This window comes from Engystomops pustulosus, chromosome 4 (assembly GCF_040894005.1).
Source record: "Engystomops pustulosus chromosome 4, aEngPut4.maternal, whole genome shotgun sequence".
NCBI lineage: Eukaryota > Metazoa > Chordata > Amphibia > Anura > Leptodactylidae > Engystomops > Engystomops pustulosus.
Genome location: NC_092414.1, coordinates 209907397 through 209920201, shown reverse-complemented (window position 1 = coordinate 209920201; position 12805 = coordinate 209907397). Strand labels below are relative to the sequence as shown.

At 45.1% G+C, this 12805-nt stretch overlaps 1 protein-coding gene across 1 annotated transcript in view; it reads right to left on the bottom strand.

Annotated features, from left to right (window-relative positions):
• The window catches only part of LOC140128565 (complement C3-like), a 92823-nt gene that overhangs the window by 56502 nt on the left and 23516 nt on the right, over nt 1–12805 (bottom strand). The window contains exons 14-19 of the mRNA XM_072150263.1: nt 3757–3960; nt 2476–2637; nt 2271–2397; nt 2093–2167; nt 1793–1993; nt 559–670 (exon numbers count right to left, since the gene is read on the bottom strand). Of these exons, the coding sequence (XP_072006364.1) occupies nt 559–670; nt 1793–1993; nt 2093–2167; nt 2271–2397; nt 2476–2637; nt 3757–3960 (881 nt within the window). The remainder of the gene's footprint in view (nt 1–558; nt 671–1792; nt 1994–2092; nt 2168–2270; nt 2398–2475; nt 2638–3756; nt 3961–12805) is intronic.

Below are 12805 nucleotides of genomic sequence, written 5' to 3'. Positions count from 1 at the left end.
GGATGCCATATATTTCTACAAAGTTTGTAATTACCCTGTAGTTAAACCAATCTTATACATTCACAATTAATATCTCCTTGACAAGGGCACTTATTACAGATTTCCACCTGTTCCTAATAATAGAAGCCTCTTCTATACACGTCAGTGCCCCTCTGCTATTCCCTGCCTAGATGACTGAACCTATGATGAGTAGCAAGCTTTCTCTAGCTGACTCCTGTGTGTAATGGCATCTGGACATGCATGCAAAGTCGCATGTCCAGACCATTCAATAACAGGCATGCCTAGAGAGGTCATTTCTTTGGTTGCAAAGGGGCTGGTAGCTACCTGAATATGAACACAGATCCTGAATAATGATGTGTTTTCAGGTTATAGGTCTGTTTGTGCCACAAAATTTGGTACCACTCATCACTATTTATATAACTGGGAAACCAATAAGCTGCTCGGCTTTGAAGACCGGACCACACAACATTTTAATATTATGATGAACTTTCATAACTAAAGCCCATCGATTTCATAATCCCTAGATTAACGACTTGACACGCCATAAGTTATACTCACCCTTTATCATCTGGCCGCTCATTCATGGTCTGTATTTTCCAGAGCCAGCTTATTGGAAAGTGTGACCTGACCATAATATCCGCATCCTCAATGTAATCGCTGTCGTCATCACCTGATGGACAAAAATAGTTATCCTTAAAAAAGTACATGTAGTGTGTTAGATGAGAGAAATTAAATGGCAACCACTCAATTTCATGTTCGATTTTGACAATAAATGTGAGGGTCATTCCTACAGTAGCAATGAGACTAGAAATTTGAGAAAATTATGGGTTTGATTAGAAAACTACTACACCAAATGCTCCTCAACAGAGGAACTTCTTAAGGGGTTATCTCATGGACATAATGAGGCGCATTCACTTACCCGACCCCCACGTGAACTCTGCCCGATATCCTACATGTGTCGCTTCCCCGCTCAGGTCCGCCGGAGTTCACCTTCTTCTTCCCAATGCATGTTAGTGCTTGGCTTGTGACACAATTTCAAAGTTAAATCCCGCACTTTGTCCGAATCAGTTGGATCGTCCAACGGCCTGACCCCCCCCCCCAAATTTGCGTCACATGAAACCCAGCGGCAATGCACCAAAATCCGATCACGTGCGCCAAAATCCTCTGCTAAATGCGGCGCAGATTGGAAATCGTTGGACTATCCGAGCAAAGTGCGTCCGCAGGAACCTTGCTAAATAAGCCCCAATGACTGGATATGTCATAAATACAATGCAGAAGTTGATCCTAACTCCAGGACCCATACTCCTTGAACCCTTTCCTGATGACTAGAAAATTAGAGTTGGCCAAGCATGCGTGACACTTCATCTTAGTATATGGGAGCACTGAACATAGCAAATAGATGCAACTATTGTTGGTGCCTCCATAAATGTGAATGGGCAATAGCCGTGGTTAAGTGGCCAACTTTCAAGTCGGACTGTAGCATTCAAGGTCAAATCTACAGACAAGGACAAAAGGTCCTCGATTTGTTGTTATGGAACCACTCAAAAAAAGTATGAATTGTCGAAAAAGGAGAGTTTCTTGAGGTGAAAGTTATCTTTCTTCCTTCATATTTCTTCTCTCATGAACCAGTCTAAATATGGAGGAGGAGGTTGGCGCACAATTGGCAAAATGAAGCAAAATAGAGAAGTATAAAACATGTGCTGTCCACATAAAAAATTATCAGCTTAAGTCAGCTAAAAATAAACCTGCCACTTCGCTTACATCTCCTGCTTTATGAGTATAATATCCTTACTTCTTGCATCGTCATCATCTTTATGAAGTTCTTTCTCAAGTTCTATTTGCTTTTGGATGTGTTTGCAGCAGTCCAGGAAAGCGTCGATACATTTTTGTCCATCCTGAATATGGCGTGTTCGACGTTCACAGGTATGACCCATGGGGTTTTTATGCATACCATCCATACAACATGTCTTCTCCAGTCCTGAGTATTGTGATGCTGGAGGGAGAAGGAAGATCCTTGTGAACATAGTTACTTCTCCAGCACATACACAAGCAGGGAATTTAAGCAGGTGACCACTTATTGTCCAAACTTTACCTTTTTTGTTCCTTTCTTGAATCAGTATGGCTGAGGCACGTCGTCTTCGCTTCAGTTGAGGCTGACATAAAGGCTCTGTAAGAAAATGTGACAAAAATTATAAGGATCTACTTTTTGATCAGTGGTGACACTAAGTGACCAATCCCCAATCATTTTCAAAACATTTACAATTGATCACCTGATCTCTGAGGAGTCGTAATTGAATTTGTCTGTAGGGCAAGGCCGGCGTCATAAAACACGCCTGGCGTATCGGCACCACTTCCCGGTGTGCAGCCAATGTCGTATCTTTCCACCGATTCCCAGACCTTTACAGAAGGAGAAAACTCTGTGAAAACTGTAAATAAAACATTTTAAAATATTGTTTTGTAATTCCAAAATTTCACCTTGCCCTGGGAGATCTTTAGTTTACTGTTGATCACATAGACGCCTCTATCCACAGCCACCAGTCCTACAGTAGCCTTATGATCTGCTTGTAGCTTCAGCGTTACGGAGGATCCAGGATGTTGAATCGCATTGTCTCTGTCTTTTTCACCTGTTATTCGCAGCTGTAGAAATAATTCATTTGTCAACTTTAGAATCCAATTATCTTCCATCATTGCTTTTTCGAATGGGTGGATTCTCTGTGATACTTAAGAATATGTTAGGTTGACCACAGCAGTTAAGTGATGTCTCTCTATGCACCTCATCAGGAATTGATGTCATTATGACATCCTCTGAGGCAGAGGGCAATCATTTATTTTAGTTTTTATTAGGGTAGTTTTTATTAGGGTATATTAAACAATGGGGCAGATTTACTTACCCGGCCCATTCGCAATCCAGCGGCGCGTTCCCTGCAGTGGATTCGGGTTCGGACGGGATTTATTAAGGTAGTTCCTCCGACGTCCACCGGAGGAAGAGCATCGGAATGCACTGGAATACACCGAGCCGGGCTGAGTGAAGGTAAGTGAAATTTTCGCGTTTTTTTTTTCTAAATGCGGCAGTTTTTCCGAATCCGTCAGGTTTTCATTCGGCCACGCCCCCCAATTTCCTTCGTGTGCATGCCGGTGCCGATGTGCCACAATCCGATCGCGTGCGCCAAAATCCCGGGGCAATTCAGGGAAAATCGGCGCTAATCGGAAATATTCGGGTAACACGTCGGGAAAACGCGAATCGGGCCCTTAGTAAATGACCCCCAATGTATGTATACAATACTCATTCTTTATTCAATGTAAGGTCAGAAGTCAAATGCACCTTTCCAGACGTCATTATGCAGTTATAACTCTAGGGATGTGCAGGGAGAACTGATTGGACAAAATTTTTTGAAACATAAGAAGATGGAAGGGGCAATTCAGGTAGACTAATATAGTACAGTGCTCCAGGATTGCTGAACGTCTATGGAGAAAATCGTGCAGACTTTCTACACTTTAAATTTATGCTAAAAACCTATAACTTTGCCCTTCACAGGTCTAATTTATAATTTATAATATCCTCTCTCTCTAACAATCCCAAAAGACTGTTGGAATGGAATATTATGGAATATTATATTTGTATATGTCCCCAATGATAAGTAGTGTTACGGAATTGGATGGCGCTATTTAGATAACGATTATTATTATAGTACTATAACGTAGACACATAGTAAAATAATGTAGGGTTTGCTACAGTCTTATAGTCACACATCTTACCGTTCCCATACAGGTATCTGCTACATCAATCCATAAAGAATCGGCTACAATCTCCCGGTATGATCCAGTGGTCACGGTATAATAAGCCAAAATGCGGAAGGATGGGATAAATTCTTCTGTTACCGACAGTGACATAGTAACCAAAGTCTGGCCTTTACTCCTCTCCTGTGTCCCCACCTTCATTATTCGACCTTTGTTCATTATCTACACAAATACAAGAATATTAGAGAAATGAGTGATGAATCTAGGAAATTTCTTCATTACCTTCTAGGAGGAAATCAGCGGCATAGCCGTAATGGTTACTGCTAGGGATGACCAGATGCTCAGGTTTGTGGTGAATATTACCAGTTGGGTTCCAAAAAGTCAGAAGTTCGGTTTCGAATATAATCACAAACTAACAACCCCAGAACCGGTGCCACCGGCTGGTGGCAGAAAGTTAGGGTTACACACAGATTGTAGAACAAATTGAGGTTGTTATCAGTGAGGGTGAGTGCTCAAGACCTTTATGGCTCATTACTTACACTAAAAATGCTAATTAGTGATACATATACTGTAACTATATGGACAAGAATCATGCCAACAGCCATATAATACCTATGCACTTACAAATAAAAATATATGGACCTCTACTTCATATGGATTCACATTCCAAAAACCTATGGAAATAGTTGGAGCACAGTAGATAAAAGATGATCTGTTGAGTAAGACACATGGCCAAAGTAATATATTGACCCTGTCTCACCCATCTTATTTTACAGTAAGCTTTCATCTACAAATAAAAACTTTTATTATCAACACATTATATATCAAACTAATAGAAATTGATGACCCCTAGTTACATACAGACCCCTCTGCCCCCTGTAACCTCTGGTGAAGCTCTCTGGATGTTACTTTAGTCCCAGGCTACATTGATCAGCTGTAAGGGGTCTGTAATGAAGCTTTATTGATAAATCTTGGTCCTAATACAGCACAAAAAAATTTGAAAATCCAGTTGTCACTGAGACAAAAATGTTTTTGTCTGGAACTACAATTATAAAATATACAGTTTTGACTTACATACAAATTCAACTCCAGAACAAACCTATGGAACCTATGTTGTATGTAACCCGGAGACTTTTCTTAAAAAAAAAAATTTTGCCATCAAAGAGCAGAATATATTTGTAAAATTCTGAAATCTATGTGAAATCTATGTAGACCTCGAAAAAGATTGAAACTCAATCGGTACTGGCAAAGAAACATTATCTGCCCCAAAACTAAAAGCACAGTTTCTCAAAACTAAAATTTCCAAGATCCTTGACCCGCAAGGAATAGAAGATAAATTCAATAAATACTATTCGTTCACTCTACAATAAAAGCCAAAACACAAATATACAACAACCAAATAAACTCTGTTGAACTGTAAGGATAAATCAAACTAAGACAAGAGCTTCAAAAAAAAACAACAGTCATCCAAATTACAAATTTGATCTGACCGGTCAGATCAAATTTTTCAAACTCTATTGAAGCCTTTATTAGAGATGACAGACCACCAATGCTTCTACGAAAATGAGAAAAAAAGAGTGTCAGCTTACCTGCCCGTAGTAGCCATATAATGTATGCGAATATACTGAGCCAAATCAATTCAATCGAATGTAGAGAGGGGTAAATCCAGCAACCGGGCAGACATTAAGGAATCTGTGTCTTTAAAACTTCACTTTGAAAAAAAAAAAATCTAAAAATGGTACCATGATAATGCAAAGACTGACGCATTTCGAACTTACAAAAAGTTCTTTGTCATGGACCCAGAAATGTGTCAGACATATTACATAATCATGATACCATTTTTAGATTTATGTGAAGTTTTCGAGACACAGACTCCTTAATGTCTGCCCGGTTGCTGGATTTACCCCTCTCTACATTCTACTAAAGCTTCTAGCTCATCACCGAGAAATTTTATCCAAGGATATTACAGAAAATAGTCATGGCTATTCATTTTCTTAAACTTAACAAATTCCCAGGACCTGATGGTCTGACAAATGATTCCTACACGGCCCATAGAGCTAGAATAATACTAGAATACTACACCGTTACAGAGTTTTAAAAGAAGTTACTCAATTTACTTGAGTTTCCTCCTGAGATTCTAGAGGCAACGATCGCTACTTTAGCAAAGCCACGAAAAAACCCTGATCTGTAGAGATGAGCGAACATACTCGTCCGAGCTTGATGCTCGTTCGAGCATTAGCGTACTCGAAACTGCTCGTTGCTCGGACGAGTATTTCGCCAGCTCGAGAAAATGGCATCTCCCGCCGTTTTGCTCTTTGGTGGCCAGAAACAGAGCCAATCACAAGCCAGGAGACTCTGCACTCCACCCAGCATGACGTGGTACCCTTACACGTCGATAGCAGTGGTTGGCTGGCCAGATCAGGTGACCCTGGAATAGACTAGCCCCTGCCCGCGCTGCTCGGATCATTCTCTGTCTGGATGCCGCCAGGGAGAGAGCTGCTGCTGGTCAGGGAAAGCGTTAGGGTGTTCTATTAGAATAGTGTTAGGCAGGAGTGATTCTACAAGAACCCAACAGCCCTTCTTAGGGCTACAATAATGTTTTATTTTACTTTTTTTTGTTTGCTTGTGGCTGGGCTTGCTGGCATTAGTAGTGCAGCTAGTACCATATTGTGAGGAATTTGCAGGGAGACTTGCTACCGTTGTGTTTAGCTCTTAGTGACACACATATCCACCTCAAACACCAAAGTGGGACAATTTATTAGGGGTTTGATTAGAATTAGGCAGAGTCTGCTGATTTATTTTTTTTTACCTTTGTTTCTTTTTATAGCTCAAAGTCATATTGCAAAGCAGTGTGCTTTCACTGTAGGCTAGAAAATAGCCATAGGAGACCCCCAACGGCTTACTTAGGCCTACAATAGCGTTATATTTTCCTTTCTTTTGTTTGCTTGTGGCTGGGCTTGCTGGCATTAGTAGTGCAGCTAGTACCATATTGTGAGGAATTTGCTGGGAGACTTGCGACCGTTGTATTTAGCTCTTAGTGACACGCATATCCACCTCAAACAACGAAGTAGGACAATTTATTAGGGGTTTGATTAGAATTAGGCAGAGTCTGCTGATTTATTTTTTTTATCTTTATTTCTTTTTATAGCTCAAAGTCATCAGGCACAGCACAAAATCCAGTTGTGTGCTGTCAGTGTAGGTTAGAAACTAGCCATAGCAATAGGATAGCATCGTTTTGTTTTTAAAAAAAACACAAAAAAACACAAAAAAACACAAAAAAACAAAAATTTGAAGTTTACACTTTAATTTTGAAAATGTTTAACCCGAGGGCTAGGGGTAGAGGACGAGGGCGTGGACGTGGGCGTCCAACTACTGCAGGGGTCAGAGGCCGTGGTCCTGGGTGGGGTGAGACACCACCTGCTGATGGGGGAGCAGGGGAACGCCGCAGAGCTACACTCCCTAGGTTCATCATGTCTCAAGTTACTGGGACTCGTGGTAGAGCACTGTTGAGGTCAGAAAGGTGCGAAGAGGTGATGTCGTGGATTGCGGACAATGCTTCTAGCCATTTGTCCACCAGTCAGTCTTCCACGCAGTCCCCCCATGTCACCGAAATCAGCACTCCTCCAGCTCCTCCACCTCAGCCTCCTTCCCCCCAGTCTGCCCCCTCCCAGCAAAATTTGGCATTTGAACTGGCATACTCTGAGGAACTGTTTTCTGGACCCTTCCCACAGTCACAAACCACTTGTCCGGTTGCTGCTGAGCTATTTTCCGATGCCCAGGTTTTCCACTGGTTGCAGTCTGTGGGTGATGATGACATTATTCACGTAGTGGAAGAAATGTGTAAAGAGGTGTCGGACGATGAGGAGACACGGTTGTCAGACAGTGGTGAAGTTGTTGTCAGGGCAGGAAGTCCGAGGGGGGAGCAGACTGAGGGATCGGAGGATGATGAGGTGACAGACCCAAGCGGGTTGATAGGCCGGGTGAACACAGTGCTTCTGAGACGGAGGTGAGTCCTATAGCAGAACAGGTTGGAAGAGGCAGTGGTGGGGCCAGACGGAGAGGCAGGGCCAGAGCTGGTGCATCAGCGCCAAATGTTGCCCGTAGTCAAGCGCCCGTGGCGAGGGCTAGATTTTCAGAAGTCTGGAGGTTCTTTAAAGAAACACCGGATGACCGACGGACTGTGGTGTGCAACCTTTGCCAAACCAGGATCAGCAGGGGTTCCACCACTACTAGCTTAACTACCACCAGTATGCGCAGGCATCTGAATGCTAAACACCCCACTCAATGGCACCAAGCCCGTTCACCTCCGGCCGGGCACACCACTGCTCCTTCCCCTGTGTCATCTGCTAGTCAGCCCCCTGCCCAGGACCACGGCCCAAACACCTCCCGTGCGAAAACCCCATCTTCGCCTCCACGATCCTCCACAGCATCCACCAGCATTCAGCTCTCCATACCCCAGACGCTGGAGCGCAAAAGGAAGTATAGCGCAACCCTCCCACACGCCCAAGCTCTCAACGTCCACATCTCCAAGTTGCTTATCCTGTAGATGCTGCCCTATTGGCTGGTAGAGACCGAGGCCTTTCGAAACCTCATGGCGGCGGCCGCCCCTCGGTATTCGGTCCCCAGCCTCCATTACTTTTCCCGATGTGCCGTCCCAGCCCTGCACAAGCACATGTCAGAGAACATCATCCGTGCCCTGACCAACGCCGTTTCTGACAAGGTCCACCTGACCACGGACACGTGGACGAGTGCTGTTGGGCAGGGCCACTATATATCGCTGACGGCACATTGGGTTAACTTGGTGGAGGCTGGGACCGAGTCTGACCCTGGGGCTGCTCATATACTGCCGAGGATTGCGGGGCCTACCTCGGTCCAGGTCTCAAAGGCCAACTATGCCTCCTCCTCCTTCCACCCCTCCTCCACCTCCTCCTCCGAATTACCATCCGTGGGCATGGCGCCATCAGTCAGTAGCTCTAGGCTCAGCAGCAGTGCCGTCGCTAAGCGACAGCAGTCGGTGCTCAAACTGCTGAGCCTAGGCGATAAAAGGCACACCACCCAAGAGCTATTACAGGGCATCACGGCGCAGACTGATCTGTGGCTGGCAACGCTGAACCTGAAGCCAGGCATGGTTGTGTGTGACAACGGCCGTAACCTGGTGGCGGCTCTGCAACTCGGCAGACTGACACATGTGCCATGCCTGGCCCATGTGTTAAATCTGATAGTTCAGCGTTTCCTCAAGACATACCCCAATCTGTCTGATTTGCTCACGAAGGTGCACTGCATCTGTGCGCATTTCAGGAAGTCCAGCACTGATGCTGCCACTCTCAGGGCAGCGCAGCGCCGCCTCCAACTGCCCGCTCACCGACTGTTGTGCGACGTGCCCACGAGGTGGAATTCAACATTAACCATGTTATCCAGAGTTTACCAGCAGGGCAGAGTGATTGTAGACTGCCAGATGTCAACTTCCACCAGAACTGGTAGTCAGGTCAGTCAGCTTCCTCAAGTCTACAATGAGGAGTGGACGTGGATGTCTGATATCTGTCAGGTGCTGAGTAACTTTGAGGAGTCAACACAGATGGTCAGTGGTGATGCCGCCATCATCAGCCTCACCATCCCGCTGCTTGGCCTGTTGAAAAACTCTCTGGTCAGCATGAAGTCGGAAGCTTTGCGCTCGTCACAAGAGACGGGGGAAGAAGATTCCCTTGTTGATAGCCAAAGCACCCTTAGGTCTGTTTCTCAGCGCATATCGGAGGAGGTGGAGGAGGATGAGGAGGAAGATGAGGAGAATGTTGGCGAGACAGAAGAGGGGACCATTGTTCAGTCCTTCACTGTTCAGTGAGGAGTTGGAGGAGGTGGAGGAAATGGGCAGTCAGGCCAGTGAGGGGGAGTGAATTCTTGCGCGTTGGGACTCTGGCACATATGGCAGATTTCATGCTAGGCTGCCTCTCCCGTGACCCTCGCGTTCAAAGAATTTATTCCAGCACCGATTACTGGGTATTCACTCTCCTGGACCCACGGTACAAGCAAAATCTTTCCACTCTCATCCCTGGAGAGGAAAGGAGTGTGAGAATGCAGGAATACCAGCAGGCCCTGGTGCACAAGCTGAAACAGTATTTCCCTTCTGACAGCGCTAGCGGCAGAGGGCGTACTTCTGCGGGACAAGTAGCGAGGGAGAGTAGGCGAGCAGGCAGCTTTTCCAGCACTGGCAGGGGTACGCTTTACAAGGCCTTTGCCAGTTTTATGTCACCCCAGCAAGACACTGTCACCTGTCCCCAGTCTCGGCAGAGTAGGGCTGATCTTTACAGAAAGATGGTGAGGGAGTACGTAGCTGACCATACCATCGTCCTAAATGATCACACAGCTCCCTACAACTACTGGGTTTCAAAGCTGGACATGTGGCACGAACTGGCGCTGTACGCCTTGGAGGTTCTTGCCTGCCCTGCCGCTAGCGTCTTGTCCGAGCGGGTTTTCAGTGCTGCTGGTGGCATCATCACCGATAAGCGTACACGCCTGTCGACTGACAGCGCTGACAGGCTGACGCTTATCAAGATGAATAAAGCCTGGATTTCTCCGGATTTACCTTCTCCAACAGGTGAAAGAAGCTCAACCTGAATAATGTATGCACTCCTCCTCCTCATTGTCCTCCTTCTCCTCCTATTTGTACACTAAAGCATCGGAAACTGGCTATTTTTTGGCTCTGGCTCTAGCTATAGTACTCTATGTATTTAATTTTTCTGGAGGGCCACCTACCCGGTCCTCTGTTTTAAGCAATTTTTGGGAGTGCCACATACAGGCACTCAATCTATTTAATTTTTCTGGAGGACCACCTACCTGCTCCTCTGGTTTGAAAACTTTTTGGACTGCCACATACAGGCACTCAATTTATTTAATTTTTCTGGAGGACCACCTACCTGCTCCTCTGGTTTGAAAAGTTTTTTGGACTGCCACATACAGGCACTCAATTTATTTAATTTTTATGGAGGACCACCTACCTGCTCCTCTGGTTTGAAAACTTTTTTGGACAGCCACATACAGGCACTCAATTTATTTAATTTTTATGGAGGACCACCTACCTGCTCCTCTGGTTTGAAAACTTTTTTGGACTGCCACATACAGGCACTCAATTTATTTAATTTTTCTGGAGGACCACCTACCTGCTCCTCTGGTTTGAAAACTTTTTGGACTGCCACATACAGGCACTCAATTTATTTAATTTTTCTGGAGGACCACCTACCTGCTCCTCTGGTTTGAAAACTTTTTTGGACTGCCACATACAGGCACTCAATTTATTTAATTTTTCTGGAGGACCACCTACCTGCTCCTTTGGTTTGAAAACTTTTTTGGACTGCCACATACAGGCACTCAATTTATTTAATTTTTCTAGAGGACCACCTACCTGCTCCTCTGGTTTGAAAACTTTTTTGGACTGCCACATACAGGCACTATCCAAATTAAATTGTCTCCATAGCAGCCTCCACATGTCGTCTTTTTAGCTGGCTCCACACGTTGTCTCCATTGCTACCTCCACACGTCATTGCCATAGCTGCCTCCAAAAGTCGTCCATATAGCTGCCTCCATACATGGTCTCCTTATCAAACGAACTGTGTCGGGCAGAATTTTGGGTTGTTTTCATGGCTTCCACATCAAACTTGTTAACTTTGTCGCCACCCTGCTGTGTAATCCACAAAATATACTGGCAAACTTTTATCATTTACCGATATTATTTCAGCGCTTCTTGCGCATCTGTTTACATTCCCCTTACCCGCCATATCCTAAACTTATAAGAACGCTACTACACTTAATCTTATACAAAAGGTTCTTAGAAGTGCTGTTTGGGGAGTAGCCTAGAGACAGGGGCTTGTATTGGCGAAAGCTCGCCTGGCAGCGGAGCGCCAGCTCCATCTCAAGATCCAACTAACATAGTTTTAACTGCAGCACCTTTAATCTACTACTAGTTCACTGCCTCCATATATGGTCCCCTTATCAAACGAGCTGTGTCAGGCAGAATTTTCAGGTGTTTCACCAGATACATAGTGGAACTCGGCCCATCTGTCGCCGCCATGCTGGAGACCTGAAGTTGCAATCATAGCAGCGCAATATGGATGCCCCATACTGTCGCTCTTAATCATGGAACCATTTCCGTAAAAACAATTAAAAATAGAACCACTATGCTATTCCATTATTCCTGGGTGAAATATTCAAATGACCCGGCCTGCTTTGAAAATTATAATTTTTTCAAAGTAAACGCTTCTGGCCCCCAGGCCAATTTTGGGTGGGGAGGAGCCGAGAGCCCGGGGCTTGGACAGGCGAAAGCTCGCCTGGCAGTGGACCGCCAGCTTCATCCCAAGATTAGGCAGCCTCAGAGGCATCCATGCATGCTGCCCCTGCTGTTTCCTGTCCATTTTGCCTCCTCGATCCTCCACAGTGTCCACCAATGTCTCATTTCAACTCTCTATACCCTAGACGCTGGAGCACGAGAGGATATGCAGCACATCATCCCCTTATCAAACGAGCTGTGTCAGGCAGAATTTTCAGGTGTTTCACCAGATACATAGTGGAACTCGGCCCATCTGTCACCGTGGTGGAGACCTGAAGTTTCAAGCATAGAAGCAATATGGATGCCCCAGTAGTTACTCTTAATCATGGAAGTCGTCTCCATGGCTGCCTCCACATGTCGTCCCTTTATCAAACGAGCTGTGTCAGGCTCATTTTTCGGGTGTTTCACCAGATATGTTATGGAACTTGGTCACTATGTCGCCTGTTATCGACTAAATATACCGTCAACCTTTTGTTCACATAGGAAATCATTTCTGCGCTTCTTGCTCACCTCCTTTGGTGAAACCTGAGTCCATTTAGAGTATGTCGCCATGACACTCTCCAGCCTGCCACTGCTGCCGCTGCCTCTGCATGCCGTCCCCTATAGTGTCAGGGTCAATTATTGCATGTTTTAGATGCTATCTAGCCTCATTCTGACACTCTGTCATGGCCATGCTGTTGCCCATAATTTTGGCATAATGGTGCGATTAAGCAGCCTCAGAGGCATCCATGCATGCTGCCCCTGCTGTTT